The 25,452-nt window shown below is 37.4% G+C and overlaps 1 protein-coding gene across 7 annotated transcripts; it reads left to right on the forward strand.

The window, feature by feature from the left end:
• The first annotated feature begins 1,087 nt into the window (after positions 1 to 1,087).
• LOC117993525 (uncharacterized) lies at positions 1,088 to 21,211 on the forward strand. Of its 7 annotated transcripts, none has more exons than XM_069506910.1 (6): positions 1,088 to 1,219; positions 4,003 to 4,192; positions 5,575 to 6,405; positions 10,238 to 10,376; positions 18,632 to 18,837; positions 19,870 to 21,211. In XM_069506910.1, the coding sequence occupies exons 2-6, from the start codon at positions 4,073 to 4,075 to the stop codon at positions 20,125 to 20,127; spliced, it is 1,554 nt and encodes a 517-aa protein (XP_069363011.1). In that variant the 5' UTR covers positions 1,088 to 1,219; positions 4,003 to 4,072; the 3' UTR covers positions 20,128 to 21,211. The 7 variants fall into 7 exon arrangements, with proteins under 7 accessions (XP_069363011.1, XP_069363008.1, XP_034837217.1 ...); XM_069506907.1 differs by having other exon boundaries at positions 1,107 to 1,219; positions 3,908 to 4,192; XM_034981326.2 differs by having other exon boundaries at positions 1,109 to 1,219; positions 4,016 to 4,192.
• The last annotated feature ends 4,241 nt before the right edge of the window (positions 21,212 to 25,452 follow it).

Here is a 25,452-nt window from a genome sequence, read left to right on the forward strand (position 1 = left end):
AGCATAAGCTAATGTAAACTCTCGATGTAATTCTCGATACATAAGTGAACTATTGTGTTCTTTATTGAGAAATAAATGTCTTTAAACCGAAGCTAGTTCTTTAAATAAATAAAAAACGCAAAACGCGTCCCATCTTAGGCTGCTTCATCACTTTCCATCAGGTGTGATTGCGGTCAAGCGTTTTTGCATATTAATTTGGTACTAAAATATTAGAATGAATCTGCGAAAGTAGCAAAATTGAATATTAATCAATAGGCAGTAGGCAGTAGGGTAATTGGGCGCGCGTTTGACGGTAATTGCATTAATTATGCGCTAACCAAGATTGACGGATCAGAATTCAGTGGCCCTACCGCGGTTGTTTGACAGCTACAATGTCACGATCGCAATCATCTCTGATTGGTTAATGCTCGCTCACTATTGGCCACAATGCATTGAAGCAACAAGAATCGCACAAATTCAGCCAATCAGAACAATTGAGATTGTAATAATGATTGATGCAGGTTTTAGACAATCGCCCTGCTGTTAAAACGGCATCTTTGGCTCTTCATTGATTTAATTAGCCATACCTACTAATATTATAAATGCGAAAGTGTGTCTGTCTGTCTGCTAGCTTTTCACGGCTCATTCGTTTGATGAAATTTGGTATAGAGAGAGCTTGCACCCCGGGAAAGGACACGGATACTTTTGAAAGTATTTTTATTTGTTGGTTTGTCCTTCAATAACGTCGCAGCGGAGCAAACGGATCGACATGATTTTTTGCATGGATATAGTTAAAGACCTGAAGAGTGACATAGGCTACTTTTTATCCTAGAAAATTAAAGAAGTTTTCACAGGATTTTCAAAATCCTAAATCACCGCACGAAATCTCGGGCATCAACTATTTTCAATATAAAAAGCAGAAACTTACGTATAGAGCGACATACTCTCATATTACATCCATCATCATCATCATCATCGTGATCGACCGATGACGTCTCGAAAGTCGAATTGGAGGCGGACGTCTTAACCACTAGGCTATGACGGTTCACGCACAACACCAGCGCTGTATCAATTAAGCTAATTAAGCTATTCATTCTGCACATTGCGTTAAAGTGTCTCGCGAACAGCACGGCTCTTAAACTAAACAATGCTGGATATTTCTTATTGAAATAGTAATGTATTATATTTACGTGATGTGGTTATAGAATATAGATGTGTTGTGTCTAAACGAATGGCTAAAGTAGGTATTGTGGACTAAGAGTCAGCGCGTGAAAGACCTGCGTTATTTTATAAAAGCTGAAAGTTTCTCTGTGTACAACAGAGAGGAACGATCAGCGACTATGTAGTTTGAATCATTGTGGCTTTGGGAGATAACAGGTAATAAAGGTATAAAAACCGGCCAAGTGCGAGTCAGGCTCGCGCAATGAGGGTTCCGTACTACAGTCGTATTTTTTCGACATTTTGCACGATAATTCAAAAACTATGATGCATAAAAATAAATAAAAATCTGTTTTAGAATGTACAGATGATATATACCTTTCATATGATACCCCACTTGATATAGTTATCTTACTTTGAAAATTGAAAATACTAATTATTAGTTCATGACCACAATTTAATTTTTTGTGTGTGATCTAACCCTAAATTCACAGTTTTCAGATTTTTTCCCAAATGTCAGCTATAAGATCTACCTACCTGCCAAATTTCATGATTCTAGGTCAACGGAAAGTACCCTGTAGGTTTCTTGACAGACAGACAGACAGACAGACAGACAGACAGACAGACAGACAACAAAGTGATCCTATAAGGGTTTCCGTTTTCCTTTTGAGGTACGGAACCCTAAAAAATTACGTCAAAGTAAGTATAAAGTCAAATTTTTTAAATATTTTCTTCGGAGTAGTATTAGAAGTCACATTATGCATTGCCAGACACCCCCCCCCCCCCCACCAGACACCATTAAATTTTAACAATTTATTATATTTTAAGGGTGTCTGGCAGGAGACTGCCAAAGTATCTGGCAATTCATGATATAATTTCTTATACTATTCCGAATAAAATAAAAAAATTAGACTATACTTTGACGTATAATGAATACGTATTTGTGCCAAAGCCACCATCATACAAACTTCATAGTCACTGTTCGTTGCTCTCTGTGTTGGGCACAATACGCAGAGAAACTTTCAGCTTTTATAAAATAACGAAGGTCTGGCACGCGCTGGCTCTCTTCTCTATAATGACTAATAGTAGAGTACCTATTGTGTTTGTTACGTTGTGACTTGTCGTATAGAGCAAGATCCCAGGACCGCCAGACTTACTTATTTTCTTGGAAACAAAATGTGTAGGATAGAGTAGTGTTAGTGTGTACTATTATAAGTTTATAACGTACCTACGGCTATCTGCTAGATTTTGCCGAAGGCAATTTAAAGATATCATCTGCTAAAGGTACGTAAAAACATTATTCACTTTTCTAAAATTTTAATAATATTCTGACTTATATTAATAACAATAAATAATTAAAGAAATCTTACAATTCTTAAACAGTCCTATAAAATAATACAAATTAGATTAAACTCAATCCATACTAATATTATAAATGCGAAAGTGTGTATGTCTGTCTGTCTGCTAGCTTTTTACGGACAATCCGTACAACCGATTTTGATGAAGTTTGGTACAGAAATAGCTTGCATTCCGGGGAAGGACACAGGCTACTCTTTATCCCGGAAAATCGAAGAGTTCCCACGGGATTATCAAAAGCTGAAATCCACGCGGACGAAGTCGCGGGCATCATCTAGTAATATACAAACTTTCATAAATCTTACTAACTAATCACGTCGTCATAAAGTCCACCCCCGTTTTCCTTTTCTAAAAGTCTGAGTGCTGATTTTTATGTAAAAGTAGGTATGTTTTCTGAGTAAATATCGTAATGTAAAATACTAGCTGATGCCCGAGACTTCGTCTTAGTCAACGTTAAAAGAGTACACTAACACTACTGTATCCCAAACATTTTGTTTTTCAGAAAATAAGTAACGTCTGGCGGAACTGGAATCTTACACTTATTGGTACCTATTGTGTATGTTTTCGTTGCCATTTGTCGACATCGGTCGTCTTATAAGGTAAACCTGTTAAATAAAATCATAGTGATTGTTAATAATTGTTAAAATTTATTCGAACTCTAATTGATCAATTAACTAAATCCACGAAGATAACATTTACAGAAAACACTTAGAAAACAATTGCCCTAGATTACTAAAGTTATTTAACCGAATTTAAAGCAATCTAGACCAAATTGTAGGTAGATCTAAGCTAAAACAAACATAGCTTACAGCCGTACTCAGAGTCGCTTAGTCGTTACTTAAGTTTAGTTAAAACGAGACAGAGCTATATCTCTCACATAAATCTGTCTCGTTTTAACTCAATCCTAAGTAACGATTAGCGACTCTGAGTGCGGCAGTAAGTAATCTAATATTTGGTTTAGTTCTTTACACTTCTAAAAATATCCATAACAAATAACTTTTAGATTTTTAAACTAATGTGGTGTAATAAACACAATTAAATTAACCAATCTACCTACTCGTCTACTACTACTAAGTAGTTTCTAAATAATTTTAAATACATATCAAAAATTGCGGACGGGCAGGATTTGAACCCGCGTCTCCTGGGATTGCGCCCGTAGCTTAGTGGTCAGAGCGTCGGGGGCGATCCCAGGAGACGCGGGTGCGAATCCTGCCGGTTCGCAATTTTTGATAAGTATTTAAAATAATTTAAAAATTTCCTTAAAGTTTTTTTTTTTTTTTTTTAAGGAATATTAGCCATGTTAAATGACTAATATTCCCCTTTCCTCTCCAACTAAGCGTCAGGCTTGTGCTAGGAGTAGGTACGACAATAGTGCAACGGGCGGGGTTTGAACCGTCGACCTTTCGGTTTTCAGTCCACTCCTTTACCGGTTGAGCTATTGAGGCTTCAAAGGCAGTAGGTAAAGCAATATAACAATTATAAAATATTATACTAAATAGTTGTTACTAGTCTACTTTCTTAGAAAATTATAAAGAGATGAACTAAATGTGGTATCAAAAAGTGTTAAATTGTGTGTAAAATGGCGCTCAAAGTGGAAGATTTGAAAGTTAGTGATGTGGTAAAAGTGTTGGAGTTCTGGGGGATGGCAGAGTTTGTGGATTTTGTGAAGGAAAAGGATATTAATGGACGAACATTATTAGTAAGTAGTACTCTTTCTTTTTTGCTTTCACATACAAACTGTGATAGCACAGTGGGCATGGGTTTAATAAAAATTGCCATACTCCTTCCAGGTTAGCCCACTTCTATCGTAGACTGCATCATCACTTACCACCAGGTGAGATTGCAGTCAAGGGTTAACTTGTATCTGAACAATAATAATAATAATAATAAACTTTTCGGCGTTATGTGCGTTTTAAGCAGTTAATTAATATCACTAACTTTGACGGTGAAGGAAAACATCGTGAGATTTTTTTTATTTTTTTATTCAGATACAAGTTAGCCCTTGACTGCAATCTCACCTGCTGGTGAGTGATGATGCAATCTAAGATGGCATGTTTGGCAGTTTTTATTAACCCCATACCCCTTTGATCTACACGGCATCGTAACGGAATGCTAAATCGTTTGGCGGCACGGCTTTACCGGTTGGGTGGTAACTAGCCACGGCCGAAGCCTCCCACCAGACCAGAAATTTAGAAGTTATGAAATTCCAAATCCCTGCCAGGAATCGTACCCGGGACCTCCCACTAACAAGAGCACAGCGCTTACCACTGCGTCAGAGAGGTCGCCAAATTCCTGCATGATTGAAATCTCTGTATAGTGCCAATCAGCACTTAATAGTAGGTCTAAAGTATGGTCTAAATCCTTCTCATTTTGAGAAGAGACCTGTGCTCAGTAGTGGACCAGGAGTTGGGACTCCAACGACTATCGTTTTTTTGAACTATGTGCCCTGCCCATTGCCACCCGTTGCTCAGCAACCCGTTGAGCAATGTCGGTTACTCTAGTTCTCCTACAGATATCCTCATTTCTGATTTGATCACGTAGAGAAACTCCAAACATAGCTCTCTTCATAGATCCATAATGATCAATTTTTAGGGTTCCTTACCTCAAAAGGAAAAACGGAACCCTTATAGGATCACTTTGTTGTCTGTCTGTCTGTCTGTCTGTCTGTCAAGAAACCTACAGGGTACTTCCCGTTGACCTAGAATCATAAAATTTGGCAGGTAGGTAGATCTTATAGCTGACATTTGGGGAAAATCTGAAAACCGTGAATTTAGGGTTAGATCACACAAAAAAAATTAAATTGTGGTCATGAACTAATAATTAGTATTTTCAACTTTCGAAGTGACTGACTATATCAAGTGGGGTATCATATGAAAGGTCTTCACCTGTACATTCTAAAACAGATTTTTATTTATTTTTATGCATCATAGTTTTTGAATTATCGTGCAAAATGTCGAAAAAATACGACTGTAGTACGGAACTCTCATTGCGCGAGCCTGACTCGCACTTGGCCGGTTTTTAGTTTTTATGAGAATCTGGTATAATCAATGACATAAGCATAAAATCAAAATTGGTTCACAGGAAACTTCCGAAGGACTAGTGAATATATGGCGGCCAAACGCTAACGCCAAGAAACTTGTACAGTTCATACAAGAAATCAAGCAAAACCCTCAAAAATATCTGAACTGCATCAAACACGATGACGTCATTACGATCAAAGAGACGAACCTGTGCAGTGACAGTCAGTACCAAACTGTGAGTATCCGGAAAATAAGCCAACAAGAAAACCCAAACAACCGAGTTGAAGAAATTTTGAAAAGAATCACAGTACCAAAAAGCTTTCTGTACAGACATCAAACGAAACGACAGAAAAGATCTGTAACTTCATATGTACCTATGAATGTTAACACAGAAAAGAAGCCAAAGAATTTTTTCCGACTAAGCTCCTACGACTATCCCATATTCGATCTGAAAAAGCGTTTCTCAAAAATAGAGAACTGTACTGATAGAGGTTATTATCCAGTCAATAAAGTTTCTAAAGAAATCAGACCTAAATATAAATCTATGAACTCTGCTGAAGATTTTACAGATAAGCTATCAGAGGATCATTTCTATGAAGACTTGTGTTACAATGATGTTAAAGAAGAAAACAATACGAAAATGTTTCATCCAACCCAAAGTACCCAAGTAAAACCTTGTATGGTAAAAATACAGGAATTATTCCAATCATTTAAATTACCATTTTTCAAAAAAGCTGAGGAGGAAGTGGTACAGGCATCTCAACATACAGATATGAAAGATGTAGAGAGAGAAAAGGATGGAAATGTATATGAGAACTCCGTGAATATGTATGACTCTATACATGTGGCTGCAGAACCAAATGTGGATACATTGAAGAAAGAAGACAATCATGTAAGTTGGTAACTTACTTAATTTTCCTGTTTCTTTAGTAGTGGGAGGGCAGACGGTATACATTTCACGCTGCGTTTTCTCTGTTTTGGCGGATTATTGTGAATTAACCTTGTAGATATTTACCTCGATTACTCAACGGTGAAAGGAGCGGACTGAAAACGAAAAGGTCGCCGGTTCAAACCCACCCGTTGCACTTTTATCGTACCTACTCCTAGCAAGGTTTGCGCGTAAATAGAGAGGATAGGGGAATATTAGTCAGCATAATAAACTTGACTAATATTCTTTAAAAAATAACTTTATTCAACAAATTGATTTCGGTTTTTAAGATCCCGTGAGAACTCATTGATTTTTCGGTATAAAAGGCAGCCCATGTCACTCTTCAGGTCTAAGTATACCCATGCAAAAAATTACGCTGAACCGTTGCTACAATGTGACGTAATTGAAGGACAAACCAACAAACCAATAAACCAACAAATCAACAAAGAAACACACTTTCGCATAGTTATAATACGGCTAGTGATGACTCTGGTATCTCTATCCAAAATTTAGGAAACCAAATATTTCAGTATAACCTAGAAAACAATTTGTAAGTAGAAGTTATTTGTTATTCACTCCGTTCCTACAGTTCGTTTACGAACGGAAAAGAATCCTGGAAGTTTCAACCAAAGTTTCAAGTTAAATTCTACGTCAGAATGTTTGTAGAAAAGTTTCAAAAGTTTAAAACTGACTTCGGTCTATCTTGATCTTCCATAACATTGAATTTTTAAACGTATCTAGATTAAAGGGTCCGTTCACACTCTAATCAAAAATTTATTCTTAATTTTGTATTTATCTGTACCTACCAAAAACATTTAGAATAAAGAGAAAAAAAGAGTGTAAAAGTGGTCAGGAAAGCACTTATCTCTATGAGAGATCTCTACCAGTGACCCTTGGCAGTGCGAGAGATTGTAGAGGAAGTAGAATAGGTACAACAAAGAAGATAGAAAGTAGTCATAAAAAAATTATATAATATGATCATAATATTAATATTAGACATTATTTAACCATGAGGCCCATAGTTAGCGGCCATGTCTCGGATCCATATTATGTCATCACTGGCAACACGCACTATTCCAGGACTTTGGTCTTCAGGCACTGAAGAATTCCAGTGTCATTTCTTTACGTATAGATGGATAGATAGAAATACTTTATTGCACACAAAAAATATTACATAACTATTACAGAAACTTAAACTAACAAAATTATTGTATGCAAAGGCGGCCTTATTGCTCACAGCAATCTCTTCCAGGCAACCTTTGGTGAAAGGAGAAACTAGATGTGTTGGATAGTACTTACACGCAATACAGAAAAAATGAAGTAGTATAATATTATATAATATAATTAACTATTTCAGTAATACAGACATAACTATCATACAAATACATAACTATTATAAATATTAATATATATACAAAATCCATAATAGAAATATATATATATATATATATAACTACATACCTACATATATTAGTATAGTTAGGACTCTAGTAGTATTATATTAGTACTTAAATACTACATAAATTTCAAACCCCTATTTTACTCCCTTAGGGATTGAATTGTCAAAAATCCTTTCTTAGCGGATGTCTAAGTCGTGTCTTTCCGCGACCGTCCAGTAGCTGTGCGTTGATAGATCAGTAAGACAGTCAGTCAGTCAGCTTTTTTTTCTATAGATAAGATTATACTGCAGAATGGTTTTCTTATACATAATCTAAATAATAGCTTTGCCATACATAAATGGCAAAATGTGAAAGGACCATCTATATATGTACGATCATTTACTACTCACATTTAGCAAAATTAAATGATTTCATTTCATTTCATTTCATTTCATTTCATAGCTTTTGATCACTTTTTTACATTTTCGTTAAACTAGTAAGAAAATTTTTCGCCAAAAAGTATGTACCTACGTATTTTGTTGGGTGTATTTTCGTATACAGGGAATTAAATTACTAGATGAGGTCGGGGTCAGCTGAGGATAATTCAATTATTAAGTCAATTATGTTCCGTGTTGTTGCATTATTAATCTTTGTATTAACTCGCTAGGTACTTTTGTAACAGAGTTTTGTAATATATTTCATTGCACAGTATATTTGATGTTTTGTCACTTTGTTGGCAATTACATAATGTAACCTCTAAGTTCGAAATGGGTGATAACTAAAAATGGGCCATTTCACAGATAGCATGTGAAAATCCGGCCAAGTGTGAGTTAGGCTTGCGCACCTACCCGTACCTACTACAGTCGTATTTTTTCGACATTTTGCACGATAATTCAAAAACTATGATGCATAAAAATAAATAAAAATCTGTTTTAGAATGCACAGGTAAAACCCTTTCATATGATACCCCACTTGATATAGTTATCTTACTTCGAATTGAAAATACTAAGTAATTATTAGTTCATGACCACCCTATTCACGATCACCCTAAGTCCGCTTACACCCAGGACTTTTGAGATTAAGACGTTGTGTTGTACACTTCTATTACTTTTATTTATAAAATATATTACATTATTATTATTATTTTTAGTATGTAATGATCTCTTATATATTATAATCCTTATTATGATATGTATTTATAAGTTTTATAACATATATATACCATTAATATTCCTCAGTCACTAATTTTCCGTGCTTAACCGCATTAATGAAATAAAACAGGAAACCATGGTAAACATTAACTCGGACCCTACGATACAGGTCACCTCCTAGTGTAGGGTCCACTGGTAAAAGTTTATGAAATGTGCAAGCAAGTATAATATACCTACACCTAGTTACATATTATTATCACCACTTGTTATCTGTAATTGTAATTAATACTTATATGTACTTGTACCAATACTTTTGAGAAATAAACGATTTATTTATTTATGAGATTAAGTGAAAATGTCTTTTCTAGTACTTTCAGCTAATTATAGTTCTGTGTGCTGCAGTGGTGGGATTAAATCACGCTGTTTGTGCCGACTGCAGCAGTGCTGCTAATGAATTGCGCTGAGTTTGCGTCTCCGCTCCGCTTTGAGTTTAATGTTAAACGACGCTAACGTTTCTTGGTGTCCCTTCTCGGTACGAAGAGCTATCAGTACCCTTATTATAAATAAGAAAGTGTGTTTGTCTGTTGGTTTGTCCTTCAATCACGTCGCAACAGAGCAACGGAACGACGTGATTTTTTGCATCCCTTATGCATTACTTTTTATCCCAGAAAATCAAAGAGTTCCCATGGGATTTTTGAAAACCTAAATCCACGCGTACGAAGTTGCGGGCATCAGCTAGTAGTGATAATAAAAAGTGGTGATAGCCTAGTGGTTAGAACGTAGGCCTTCTTTTCGAGAGGTTAGGGGTTCAACCTGTAACTTCTCGGACTTATGCGCGTTTTAAGCAATTAAATAGCACTTGCTTTAACGGTGAAGGAAAACATCGTGAGGAAACCTGCATGCCTGAGAATTCTCTATAGGTAATGTTCTCAAAAGTGTCTGAAGTCAGCGTGGTGGACTATTTGTATTGTATTGTATTTGTATTTATTTCGATTTAGACTCATTACAAGCGCTTACGAAAGTCAGATCGGCATAGAACAATACAATAATAAAATGATGACTATGGCCAAAACCTTCTTATTCTGAGAGACCCGTGCTCAGTAGTGAGGCGGCGATGGGTTTCAGCAATGGCGTAGGTGCCAAACAAGGCGCATGCCAAATTTCAGCCCGATCCGTCCAGTAGTTTGAGCTGCGCGTTGATAGATCAGTCAGTCAGTCAGTCACCTTTTCCTTTATATATATTTAGATTTAGTGGTTTGTTTCCAGGCAGGGTTGGCAGTGGAGGAGTACCTGGTGCCCGTCGCAGTGGAGAAGGACTACTGCGACGTGTGCCTGAAGCAGAAGGACGACTCGCTTCTAGGTTACATCATGAACTATTTCGAAAGCCGCTTTGGCATTCGACGAGGTGACTATCCTACCCTACCTACCTGTGTGCTTTTATCTTTATTATTTTTTTTTTTTTTATTTGGGACAGTAAACAATTGCATATTAAAAGTTAAAACTAGGTACGACTTCAATCTAACAAAATTGATAAATATGTAATCCACTACACTATCCACAGCTTACTACAAACAACTAGGGCGACACAACATAAACAAACATAATATACAATACATACATATATATAATAATATAAAAATACAAACAAACGACTAAACTATACATAAAAATTTAAACAACTAATCGCGCTAATAAAAATAAAAGTCTTATTTACAAAATAAGGGAGACATTCAATACAAAAATACACAATCATAACACTGTTCTACATAAGTGAATTGAAGTTTTTAAATTTTTAATAGTTTATTGTTTCTTTTTTCAAAACATCAATAATAGCCATATATTCAGATACAAGTTAGCCAAATAAAACAAGATCGCAAAATCTATATCAAATGAAAGATTATTTTATTCCCAATCCAACCGTATTGCCGGTTGCCTTATTAAAAAGTTTTTGAATCCATGGTTGCCTGAGATGTGAATTTTTCGACCTTTACTTTTCCGATAAGGCTGGGACCTCCCAATTATAAGACACAGGGAGGTCGTCGAAGGTACAGTACGCGGCCGAAAGTAATGTACATCGGGCTTTAGAATGACATTTCGGCTTTGTAGAGCGTTGACTCTGTCACTCATACCTATATGACGTTTTGTCGGTCTCAACGCCAGAGACAGTGCTCTACAAATTTGCTATCTCCTTCTAAAGGTCGATATACATTACTTTCGGCGCGTACTGTACATTGATGCAGGATATCTAGGTATTAATAAAAGCTCGAAATCGCGTAAAGCAATGATCAGCGGAGTAATAATGAATACATCAATCGTACACGGGTCCCACGTTATTACATTTGGTAATTCCATTGCTCGAACGAGCTTTGGGCTCAGCCGACTCTCACACCAAACTTCATTCCATGTGCTAACTTCTACATGTGCTTCTACTAAGTAAATAAAAATAAAAATAAATAAAATAAATCTTTAATATCTTTACAAACATGTAGTTTAACAAGCTTTAGTGTAAGGCCCTGCCTCCTGAGGTAGTGTAAACTGTGTTTCAGGAGGCAACTGTCTTCCCATAATCATAATATTATTTATATTAAACATTGACAACTACTTACTTAAAAATTAAGAACAACTAAGTAGGTACTTATAATTATAAATAAATAAATAAATAAAACGTTTATTTTTCAATCATCTAGATTACACACATACATTGATTTGATCTTGAACAAATTTGCGTGCTTGTTGACATATATACAATATTAAAAATGGTACAAGATCAAGAACTGGCTATCCTAGCTAGATTTTTAGATCTGTGTTAAGGATAGCCAGCCCTCTCCCTCGGTTAACTAAAGATTGCTAATAATATATTTTATTTTTATTTTTATTTTAAATATCGTATACTAAGAGCATGTTTTTGTGTGTGCAGTGTGTGTGCGTGTGTGTGAGTGAGTGTGTGAGTGTGTGTGTGTGAACGTGCGTGCGCGTGAAACTATTTTTAATTAATTACTATTTATATAGATTAAATTAATTAAATAGGTAAAAGTCAAGAATAGTCGAGTTTTTTTTTTTTTTTTTACTTAGTAGATTTGGTACTTCAAAGTAACAATATGTTACAACGAACATCGGTATCCGTACTCCTGTCAGTCGTCCCCGTTTAAACGCATCGAATCGCAATGAATCTATACCTATGTGATTTTTTGCATGGGATACTTTTTATTCCGAAAAATAAATAAATAAAATGTTTTATTTCGACCAGCAAAATGATCATTAATGTTAGTAATTAATTACACGAAACTTAAACCTTTTTGTTAGTAATTTATCTATAACTGTTTAAATTAGGACAGGATCGATTTGCCTTTTGGATAAAATAGTTCCCACGAGATTTTTAAAAATCTTATGCTATCGTGCTTATATTTTATGTTATAAAGTAAAATCTCATGCTATCCTTTTCCAAAGGGAAACATAATGAAAGAGATAGAAATAAGACCTTTCATTGCGTTTATAGATTCTGTAAAAGAATTAGCAAAATTGTGGTAGGTACTAGGTACGTGAGTACGTAATAGAATACTTACCACGTTTTCTTACAATTTTGTGCCCAGTAACATTTTTGACGCTGTGGTATAGTCTTTTACCTTTCTGTCGTTTACCATCATTCGGTGTGATAGGAGGAAAAGTTAAAGTGTAGTCGGAAATTGCTTTGAACGTGATATTATTCATCGCTAGCGAATGCCCGCGACTTTGCCTGGATTAAAATACCCTTGATATAAATAATTAAATCTACCTTGCAAAAGTTGGTTTTATTTTCATTTCAATTTAAGTAGGTATCATCATCATGATCAAACCATCGTCGGTTCACTACTGAACACGGGTCTCAGAATAAGAAGGTTTTGGCCATAGTCCACCACGCTGGTCAAGCTTGGATTGGCAGACTTCAGATGGATTTGAGAACATTATAGAGAACTTTCAGGATGAGATCTATAGAGCGCACTCTGACTTAGCTTAGACTTAAGACTGAGTTAAAACGAGACAGAGCTATATCTCTCACATAAATCTGTCTCGTTTTAACTCAATCTTAAGTCTGAGCAAAGTCAAAGTGCGCTCTATAGATCTCACCCTCAGGCATGCAGCTTTCCTCACGATGTTTCGCTTCATCGTTAAAGCAAGTCCGAAAAGTTAGAGGTGACCGAACCCCTACCCTCTGAATACTTAGGAGGTCTTAACCACTGTGCTACGACTGGTCGAGCTGGCAATCGGGGAAGGGACGCCCCGCACACCCCCCGCGCTAATCCGGTGCGGGATAGCGCAAGTGACGTGCGTCCCCTGCCTCGTACCCCGATTGCCATCTCGACCTGTCGCGGACTATAGGTACTAGGTAGGTATACTTGCATCTAATAGACGCTTACTTTCACATTCTCATGGCGTTTTATTTTTATTTTCATTGTCGGTGTCATATGGAGAACATGTGGCTAGTGATGGGAGTGTGCACTTTATCGATAATATGCAAATCATACTAACTTACAGTACGCGGCAGAAAATAATGTATATCGAAGGAGCTAGCTATATTTGTTTGCCAATTCGCACTTGCCCAGCGTGGTGCAAATGTATGTCCAAAGTATTCTCATTCTGAGATGAGACCTGTGCTCCATAGTAAGCCGGCGATGGGTTGATCATGATGACGATGATTGATAAATCAGTCAGCTTTTCCATTTAAACATAATACCTACCTACTAGATTAATTAAGAGCAATTAATATAATTATTATAACCTGTCAGATGATCACATATCGATTAAATAGTATCGATAAAACTGTAAAATAATAAATGCCCATCACTACAAATTGTAACTTTTATTTGTAAAATAAACTACATTAAAATGAAAAACAAAACCCCACATCACACAACTCGTATGAAACAATATCAGTATTGTATCTGTTTTAGTGAAAGTGAACAGTGTCTGTTATGAGAAACTTTATAATAACTTCTCTAGTCTATGCTCGTAGAAATTAGTGAATTGTGGTCATCGATATACCTAAATGACAAGATATGGTCAAGCGAACAAAATTTTTACGGTTTTGGAACCAAATAAATCAGCGCCACCTCTTAGATACTAATGAACGACCCGTTTGAAATCCAGACGTCACTGAGGTTGCATTGGTGCTAAAGCACCACTGAGTCGGTGCCATTTTGTTTGTACAATAGCCCTGTCCATACGAAATAATATATAAGTCAATGAGTCTATGCTCGTAGAAATTAGTGAATACGGTATTTGACAATCATGAGTCAAATCAGTAAATTTTTATCAAACGTCAAACCGCGCACTTAGTCTGCGATACTCTATTAAATACTGGAATGTGACGTCACTTCATAATGACGTACTTTTTATTTTAATCGATAATTTAAAATGGTTATTACACCTAAAACTAACAAAGGGCGTGGATTTTACGCATTTTGGAAGACCCTCTATTTAATAATCACTGAGAAATAATTTAATTTTGATATAGTCAAATACCCGATTGTGGTTAACGAAAAATTCAAAACTAAACTAACTAAACATTTCCAACTACAACAAACTAAAACAATGTCGGGAGCTTTGTAAACAATTCAAAAGTTCGTATTAAATATTACATTAACTAATATTATTGAGAGATTTCCAATTATTATTGTAGACTTTGAAGTGCTTAAATAATTTGAAAATACAGAATCGCAGGTCAAAATCAATTTGGGAATTTAGGTGTTTAAACTTTTGCCCTCTGCTTCATCGTTGAAAGTCATCAAAATCCTTGACGACCTCCCTGGCGCAGTGGTGAGCACTGTGGTCTTAATAGTGGGAGGTCCCGGGTTCGATTCCTGGCAGGGGGTTGGAATTTTATGATTTCTAAATTTCTGGTCTGGTCTGGTGGGAGGCTTCGGCCGTGGCTAGTTACCACCCTACCGGAAAAGCCGTGCCACCAAGCGATTTAGTGTTCCGGTACGATGCCGTGTAGAAACCAAAGGGGTGTGGGTTTAATAAAAACTGCCATACCCCTTGCAGGTTAGCCCGCTATGATCTTAGACTACATCATCACTTACCACCAGGTGAGATTGCTGGTGGTGATTGAACTTGTATTTGAATAAAAAAAAATAAAAAAAAACTCTCGTATGATAGGGCTACACTATCGGGGAGCGGCAAATGAATCCAGTTCTGACCTTCAGGAAATCAACTGGCCACACTATTCGGGATACGGCGAATTTTTTTGTGTTTCATCATCCACCTTCTGATCGGAGGTCGGGGGTTCGATCCTGGGCATGCAACTCTAACTTTTCGGAGTTATGTGAGTTTTAATTAATTAAATATCACTTGCTTTAACGGTGAAGGAAAACATCGTGAGGAAACCTGCATGCCTGAGAGTTCCCCATAATGTTCTCAAAGGTGTGTGAAGTCTTCCAATCCGTATATGGCCAGCGTGAGCTCACTCTGAGAGGAGACCCGTGCTCTGTAGTGACCCGGCGATGGGTTAGTCATGATGATATGGCTAGTCTCCTTGAATTGGCCGACGTGGAGGAAACTCGGTCGGGAGACACATGAGTAGGTACTGAGTGAGTCAGTTCTGAGTAGATACCTACTTCTGAGTCAACAGTTGCGAGTGTGACCTCTTAGCTTATACAAATTAACGTTCATTTAAACCATTTAACAACAGAATTTGTTCATAACATCGCCCGTCTGGTAGACAGACACCTACCTATAGTCTTTTGACGTCTGAACGAGATTTTTCATAATAATGAAATACCTATAATGAAATTACATGATGCCCGCGACTTCGTCCGCGTGGATTTAGGTTTTTTAAAAATCCCGTGGGAACACTTTGATTTTCCGGGATAAACAGTAGCCTATGTCCTTCCCCTTGTTCAGTTGCTTTAGCGTGATGCGGCCACGGACAGAGAGACATACAAAACATCTAAAAGAATTCTTTTAGGGTCTATATCGATAATAATGTTTCCCTATTGGTTTCCCTCGATTAAAATTTTCAAAATATATTTAATGTACAGAAATTGTCCAGTTACTAGTTTATTATAAGTAGGTATAGTTAGTTCTAAAAAACTTACCTACTTAATTTATACTAGCTTATGCTCGCGACTTCGTCCGCGTGAACTACACAAATTTCAAACCCCTATTTCACTCCCTTTGGGGTTGAATTTTCGAAAATCCTTTCTTAGCGGATGCCTACATCATAATAGCTATCTGCATGCCAAATTTCAGCCCGATTCGTCCAGTAGTTTGAGCTGTGCGTTGATAGATCAGTCAGTCAGTCAGTCACCTTTCCCTTTTATATATTTATATTAGTAATGTCTGTGGTTAAGTACAGAAACAATAACATTATGAGTGATTAATACTTAGAATTTAGAAGTAATTTAATTATGTGAACACTGAGACAAGTTAGTTTAGAACAAAGTTAAGACAATAGAAACTTTGTGCAGTGGTGACGGAAGCTAAGTTTAAACTTAACGCAGTATATTAACATTATTAACTTGAAACTTTGCGTTCTTCTATTTGCTTAGGTTGTGAACGAAAGTAAATAAGAGAGAATTTTGTTTGCCTGCTAGAAAATAATGACAAATATTTTGCCAAAAAACGTTGCTAATAATAATGATTAGGAGCATAGTCAGTTAAAATTTATAATAATCCATTTCCTAGTAAATAGCAAAGGAATGCTTTCCGAACGAGTGATATGAAATAGTTATTTGTTATGCAAGGGTGCAAAGATGTTATTTTATCCCGAGAATTCAAAGACTCGAGCGCAAATAAATTTGCACCCGTGCGAAACACACAACTTTTCATCTCACTACAGCGAGGAAAACGATTTATACACTACAAGAGGCGCCAGTACTTACCGTGAAGGTTTCAATAAGAAGTTTCTATATTATTAAGCCACAAGTCAGGCAGGGTTCTCACAGGAGGTTCTAATTAAAGAAGATTATATAATGATTGATGAATAAAGTTTTTTTCAGGTGCATTCAGAATTCAAATTTATAATTCTTACCAAAAAAAAAACATTTTTATAATTCAATGAACTTCAATTATATTGTTTACTCAATAAAGCTGAAACAGATTGTTTAATTTAATTACCTAAATAAAAATAGAAATGAATTAATTAAAAAAGTAGGTACCTAAGTAGGTACGCAACTAGGTATAGACGCATAGACGACAGTTCGTCACGTTCGAATTTCAACTCGTACTTTGCGCCCTAGGGAGCAAAATTACCACTTTCCACTCAGATTTCAAAGGGCAAAAGGATTGTTTCCGAGCGAGTGAGATGAAAAATATATTATTATGCAACAATGAAACACTGAAAATTATTAGGTACTATAAAACAATCTACAAGATTTCAAAGGGCAAAAGGATTGTTTCCGAGCGAGTGAGATGAAAAATATATTATTATGCAACAATGAAATACTGAAAATTATTAGTATGAAACAATCTACAATAGGATAGTAAATAGAAAGTAATGACTAAAGTGAAATATAATAATGTGCTGGTGGCTTAAAGTCAGTGTTCCACTGCTCTACAATCTAGGTGTTCGAGTTAGCGATGGAGTACTCGACTTCTTTTATCGGATCTTTCATTCCGTTACAGATGTCATAGCAGGTAAGAAGGAGACGGACTGACTCATGACTACCACTCATCACTAGTACGCGGCAGAAAGTAGTGTACCTACATCGGTCATTAGAATAACATTTCGGCTTTGTAGAGCGTTGTCTCTGTCACTCATACCTATATAACGTTTTATTGGTGTCAACGACAGAGACAACATACATATTTGCATTTAAGAACGACCTTTTTTTTAATTCTCGTGAGGAAAATCCATCATGGATACCACCGGCCACGGGGTAAGGCGGTGGCTATGTCGGACTCCTACTGACTAACTGACTAAAAACCTCACGAAGTTCCACCCCACCGCTAACGACGGAGCACAAGGGACCAACAACGCCTCGATACTCCGTCCGCCACAGCAGACCCACCACTGGGGCACCACGTGTCCCCAAACCACCAAACACCGTCAGAGGCATTGCCGGAACCACAGCACGCCAACCAACCCGAGGACCACACTGTGGAGGACACGTACCGCCCCTCATCATCCACAGATCCTCCCAAAGGGCAATTTAAAGTATCCTCAAAGTGTAATTTATTACCTACTAGCTGATGTCTGCGACTTCGTCCGCGTGGAATTAGGTTTTTAAAAATCCCGTGGGAACTCTTTGATTTTTCTGGATAAAAAGTAGCCTATCTCACTCTCCAGCTCTTTATCTATACCCATGCAAAAAACACGTCAATCTGTTTCACCGTTGCGATGTGATTGAAGGACAAACCAACAAACAAACACACTTTCGCATTTATTTATTTTCTTTATTGGGTTTACCAACAGCTTAGTCATTCACAAATACAGTCACAAAAACAATTTTAACTATTTAAAATACATTCACAAAATGACAAGCTTATTATAGGCAACCACAGCGTGCATAAACTTATCATACATTTCCTAAAGCTAATTAACAAAATTAAATTAGATTACATATTAAATACAGATTAATGATTTATAATAAGGGTACTGACTTATGGATATAAGACGGATATTACATTAACTGGTATGCTTTAGCAAGATGAATAAAGAGTCACCGTGATTGTAAATTCCAGAAACAAATGATGCCGCCCAATCAGAAGAATCGGAAACGGAGCCATCTTGTGAGCGAGAATGGGAGCGGAAGATCAACATGGCTGCCAGGCCACTTCCGGTGCCCGTGGAGAACGAGCCTTATTACATGAGCATAGACAGAACGGAGGCGGAGAACCTGCTGACTGGGCAGCCTGATGGCACTTATATCTTGAGGCCTTCGAGTCAGGTAACACTTCTGTTACCTACTTAAGTTATTACTAGCTTATGTCCGCGACTTCGTCCGCGTGGACTACACAAATTTCAAACCCCTATTTTATCCTCTTAGGGGTAGAATTTTCAAAAATCCTTTCTTAGGGGATGCCTACGACATAATAGCTAAATATTAGAGCTAATTTTATCTAAGTATATAAAAGGAAAATGTGACTGACTGACTGACTGACTGACTGATCTATCACAGCACAGCTCAAACTACTGGACGGATTGGGCTGAAATTTGGCATGCAGATAGCTATTATGATGTAGGCATCCGCTAAGAAAGGATTTTTGAAAATTCAACCCCTAAGGGGGTGAAATAGGGGTTTGAAATTTGTGTAGTCCACGCGAACGAAGTCGCGAGCATAAGCTAGTCTAAATATATAAAAGGAAAAGGTGACTGACTGACTGACTGACTGACTGACTGATCTATCAACGCACAGCTCAAACTACTGGACGGATCGGGCTGAAATTTGGCATGCAGGTAGCTATTATAACGTAGGCATCCGCTAAGAAAGGATTTTTGAAAATTCAACCCCTAAGGGGGTGAAATAGGGGTTTGAAATTTGTGTAGTCCACGCGAACGAAGTCGCGAGCATAAGCTAGTATTTTTATATAAAAAAACTAAATCCATACCGACGAAGTCGCAGGCATCATCTATTTGGTACGGAGATAGACGAAAACGGATATGGACTACTTTTATCCCGGAAAATCAAAGAGTTCCCGTGGGATTAAGAAAAAATAAAAACGACCACGAAGTCGCGGGCATCATATTCTCGTCTATATATAAAAAGAAAAAAGCTGACTGACTGATTTATCTATCAACACAGCTCAAACCACTGGACGGATCGGCCTGAAATTTAGCATGCAGGTAGCTATTAAGACGTACATTTCCGCTAAGTAAGGATATTTGAAAATGTAACCCCTAAATGGGTTAAATAGGGGTTTAAAATTTGTGTTGTCGCGAGCATAAGCTATAGTGCTTATATAAATCGTATGTTTTTCAGCCCAATCACGCATACACCCTGAGCGTAGCCTGCTCAAACTCAGTCCACAACGTGGGAGTCAGGAGACGTACAGACGGCCGCCTGGCTCTCGGCTTCGCTCGCCGCGGCGAGAGGAGCTTCTCCAGCGTCACTTCTCTGCTGCGCCATCACAAGAAGCGACGCCTGCTGTTGGTGGCCGCCGGGGGACTGATCGGAGCTACCACGCTCAACGAAACCCCTCAATATTACCAGACGCCTAGCAACATTCCTATTTTGTGACAATAAGTAATAATAAACGGCAAGGAACCAACTCCCTTCAGCGCTGTTCCCATTAAATTACAACATGGCGTTATTAAGGAGCGGACTAACAAACTCCTGAAGGACCAGCAACACATAGGCGGTTCCTCTGGTGCTGCAAATGTTCATGGGCGGCGGTAGAATTTAACATCAGGTGACCCGGCCTGCTCGTTTGCTCGCCATTTTTATATTAAAAGGACTTATCTAGTATTTTTAAACTAAGTCCCACTAGCAATAAAAATTGCAGAAGTCCCCTGTTATTGTCATGTCAATAGCGGATTTTTCAGTGACTTGATAAAGTTGTCAAAAGGTGCATATACCCCAAATTTCATGTCAAAAGTACGATTTTAGTCCTTATTTTATAGGTGAACCGTACTTTTGACATGACAGGTTGACGCAAAGAGTTAAATTGGCGCGTGAGAAGTTATTTTGTACGGACTATATCTAGGTATTATGTGTCGCTAGGCGTATGTGTCATACACAATCGTACGTTTAAAAAAAAATGTATTATAAAATTGTATGTCCTAATAATAATGTAAAGTTTAAACTACTTAAGGTATAATTTAAAAATAATTATAGTAATATTGTCAGTATTTTAAGCAACGCAAATGCAAAAGCTAGAATTGACATATATGTATAAGTCCCGCAAATTGTTATTGCGCTGGAACCTTGTGTCATTAACATCGAAATGACGTCATTTTGACGTCATTTTACGTATATTTAAGTAAAAATATACCATCAGCTCGAAACTGTAGTCTAATGCTGACTTCACTAAAATGGCGGCCACGCGCATTATCAATTTGTGGGATTTATACCTACCTTCAGTTTTTAAAATTCCTAATAATTACGACAAACACCTGGGGCCGATTCTCTTGTACACAATCTCTAAACTAAACTAAATTAACAGGTCTGAATCTAGTGCTATCCTTTTCCGCAAGCAACATTATGAAAGGGATAGCAATAGATTTAGACGTAACATTTTAGTTTAGTTTAGAGATTGTGTACAACGGAATTAGCCACAATAAATTGTTATTAATAATTTTGCTGCTAATTTTGATGTACATAATAATATTATATCTGCTAACTTTTAGTATATGAATGAATCTCAATAAAATATTAAGTAAGGGAAAATGTTTCTTTCCTAGACGTTTATGAAAAACTAGGTTCCTCACGCGGCTTGGCCCGCGTGGATTTAGGTTTTTTAATATCCTGTGGGAACTGTGGCATTGTTTTTAGGTACTATAACAATAACGCTAAGTTTTTGCTAGCGCTCTGGTTACATCCTGTATATCCATGCGAAAAATCACGTCAATCCATTGCTTCGTTGCAGCGTGATTGAAGGACAAATCAGCAAACAAACACACTTTCGCAGATAATTTCTAAGACGAGATATTTGATTGCATCAAACCTTGGTAATAAGGGGTAGCGCTCCCCGTCTTAGTTAATTATATCAATTAGGGTATTATTTTCCGAAATCAAAAGGTTTAATGGCTCATCTCATCGCCGAGCTATTCTCGATGGCATTGTCTTTGATTTGATCTTTAAACTCTTTGGATCTGATTGAATTATCTCGCGAATTATCGTCGAGTTGGAGCTTACGGCTTTTGGGGTAAGATTTTAAATGCCCTTATTAAATTAAGTAATCAGTACCCTTATTATAAATGCGAAAGTGTGTTTGTTTGTTGGTTTATTAGTTTGTTGGTTTGTTCTTCAATCACGTCGCAACGGTGCAGCGGATTGACGTGATTTTTTGCACGGGTATAGATAAAGACCTGAAGAGTGACATAGGCTACTTTTTATCCCGGAAAATCAAAGAGTTCCCACGGGATTTTGAAAAACGTAAATCCACGCGGACGAAGTCGCGGGCATCAGCTAGTATTATAATAGAGATGAAAGATTTGTTTGTTTATTTGTAACCGATAAACTCTGAAACCACTGAAGAGATTTTAATCATTAACCAACTAACTGAGTACAACTAAATGATCATCATGACCAACCCATCGCAGGTTCACTACAGAACACGGGTCTCCTCTCAGAGTGATCAAGGGTTTTGGTCATAGTATACCATGCTGGTCAAGTGTGGATTGGTAGACTTTACACACCTTTGAGAACATTATGGAGAACTCTCAGGCATGCAGGTTTCCTCACGATGTTTTCCTTCACCGTTAAAGCAAGTGGTATTTAAATAATTAACTCCGAAAAGTTAGAGGTACGTGCCCGAGATCGAACCCCCAACCTTCGATTAGGAGGGGGACGTCCAAACCACTAGGCTATCCCCGCTTAACTAAATGATTAGCAAATTTTTAGGGTTCCGGACCTCAGAAGAAAAACGAAACCCTTATAGGATCACTTTGTTGCCTGTCGGGCTTTACTTGTAAATTCTAAAACAGATTTTTAATTATTTTTAGGCATAATAGTTTTTGATTTATCGTGCAAGATGTCGATAAAATACGATCGCAGAACGGAACCCTCAGTGCGCGAGTCTGACTCGCACTTGGCCGGTTTTTAGGGTTCCGCACCTCAAAAGGAAAAACGAAACCCTTATAGGATCACTTTGTTGTCTGTCTGTCTATCTGTGTCTCTGTCTGTCTGTCTGTCAAGAAACCTACAGGGTACTTCCCATTCGCCTAGAATCATGTTTGGCAGGAAGGTGGGTCTTATAGCTGGCATTCGGGGAAATATCTGAAAACCGTGAATTTGTGGTTACATCACACAAAAAAAAAATTGTTGTCATAAACTAATAATTTGTATTTTCAATTTACCTTCATATGAAAGGGATTCACCTGTGCATTCTAAAACTGATTTTTGTTTATTTTTACGCGTCATAGTTTTTTAATTATCGTGCAAAATGTCGAAAAAATATACGACTGAATTACGGAACCCTCGTTGCGCGAGGCTGACTGGCACTTGGCCGGTTTTTTGTAGTGGCATGAGTGCTGCGGTTTTCAAAATGGTGGCAAATCAATCAAACGTAGCACTTTAACCTGTATAGGCAGTGAGTGTTGCTTTTAGTTGATTAATGATCGAACGATAACGTGAATGTCATAGCACCATAGTGTCGAGCTTTGTCACCCTGAATTTCACGTTGTTTTGTTTACATTGTGGCCTAAGAGCCAGCGCGTGCCAGACCTACGTTATTTTATAAAAGCTGAAAATTTCTCTTCGTATGTTGTCCCCAACACTGGGAGGAACGGGGAGATAATTTATAACCCCTATTTCAACCCCTTAGGGATTGAATTTTCAAAAATCCTTTCTTAGCGGATGCCTACGTCATAATAGTTATCTGCATGCCAAATTTCAGCCCGATCCGTCCAGTAGTTTGGGCTGTGCGTTGATAGATCAGTCAGTCAGTCAGTCAGTCAGTCAGTCAGTCACCTTTTCCTTTTATATATATATAGATATTGTCCCCAACACTGGGAGGAGCGTTTGTTTGGATCATAGTGGCTTTGGGAGATAACAGGTAAAAATCTGACGTCAAATAAGAATAAGATACATTGACCAAGTTAGTTTTTTTTAAATAGAGATAGCGAGCAAACGAGCAGGCGGGTCACCTGATGTTAAGTGATTACATGAACATTTGCAGCACCAGAGGAACCGCCGATTCGTTGCCGGCCTTTTAGGAATCTGTTGGTCCGCCCCTTGAATAACCCCAGTTTGTACATTCGAGTTTGGCCAATGTGTACCAAGTCTTTAGAGTACCAGTACCCGTAGTACAAGATTTTACGTCTCACCAAACCAAACCAAATTCGAGAGTCGAAATACTTCCGCGTTACAGTAAAATGGACCTAAACAGCCTTGAATTGAAGTCAAATATTCAATGCCACTGATTTTAATTTCGCAATGTTTCCGCTTGGAGCTCTGGCTGTAGAAGTGTAGACAAACTGGAGCTTTAAAACAATGCAATTAAGATCCAGTTTACTGTAACGCGGAAGTATTTCGACTCTCGAATTTGGTTTGGTTTGGTGAGACGTAAAATCTTGTACTACGGGTACAGAACATCATTGTCTCCCATACATTTTTACATTTACGACTGTCGTTCCGAGTTATTTATAGGTTTATTTTTATTGTGCTTCTAAGAAAATGGAGGTCCTAAGTAAACATCCCTTTATCTATGACAAAAATGGCCGCCGAAGGTTTTTCTTCCATAAAGATCATCCGATTAACCTCTTACCTATTGTGAAATCTTATTTGTATTCGGAAAATTGGTTTTGTAAAAGGAAAACTGTGATATTATTTGAGCAGTTAGATTGTCAGTACACGAAGTAAGTTCCTGAGTAACTCAGAACTAAGGGTGAAACCTATAGAGCGCACTCTGACTTAGCTTAGACTTAAGACAGAGTTAAAACGAGACAGATGTATATCTCTCACATAAATCTGTCTCGTTTTAACTCAACCTTAAGTCTGAGTGAAGTCAAAGTGCGCTCTATAGATCTCAGCCTAAGACGTAACCGGATGGAGTCGCGGACTATACCTATATAGTAAAAAAATAAAAATAAAAAATTGAAAATACTAGGTAATTACTTATTTGTTCATTAACACATTTTAATTTTTTTGTGTGATTTAGCCACAAATCCACGGCTTTCCGATTTATTCTTTTACTTGTGCTGTAAGATCTCTAACTACCTGCCTCATGATTCTAGGTCAACGGGAAGTACCCTATAGGTTTTCGTGACAGACACGACAGACGAACGGAAATACAGACAACGAAGTGAGTGAGTGATAAGGGTCTTTTTTTCCTTTTGAGGTACGGAACCCTAAAAAGTTAATCTGAAACCACCCCCAAAAGGCGATCGTAGCATATTATTACCTTGTGAGATATAGGTAGGTACAGTATGCGTCAGAAAGTATAATGTACATCGACCTTTAGAAGGAGATCGCAGATTGTAGAGCATTGTCTCTGTCGTCGAGACCGACAAAACGTCATATAGGTATGAGTGACAGAGACAACGCTGTACAAAGCTGAAATGTCATTCTAAAGGCTCTTAGGCTTTAGAGCCTCGATAGCTCAACGGTTATAGGAGCGGACTGAAAACCGAAAGGTCGCCGGTTCAGATCCCACCCGTTGCACTGTTGTACCTACTCCTAGCACAAGCTTTACGCTTAGTTGGAGGGGAAAGGGGAATATTAGTCATTTAAGATGGCTAATACTCTTTAAAAAAAAACAAAACAAAACAAACCTACTCCTAGCACAAGCTTTACGCTTAATTGGAGGGGAAAGGGGAATATTAGTCAGCAATTTGGCTAATATTCTTTACAAAAAAAAGGCCGATGTACATTACTTTCTGCCGCGTACTGTACCTAGATATT

Source organism: Maniola hyperantus, chromosome 24, assembly GCF_902806685.2.
Source record: "Maniola hyperantus chromosome 24, iAphHyp1.2, whole genome shotgun sequence".
NCBI classification, from domain to species: Eukaryota; Metazoa; Arthropoda; class Insecta; order Lepidoptera; family Nymphalidae; genus Maniola; species Maniola hyperantus.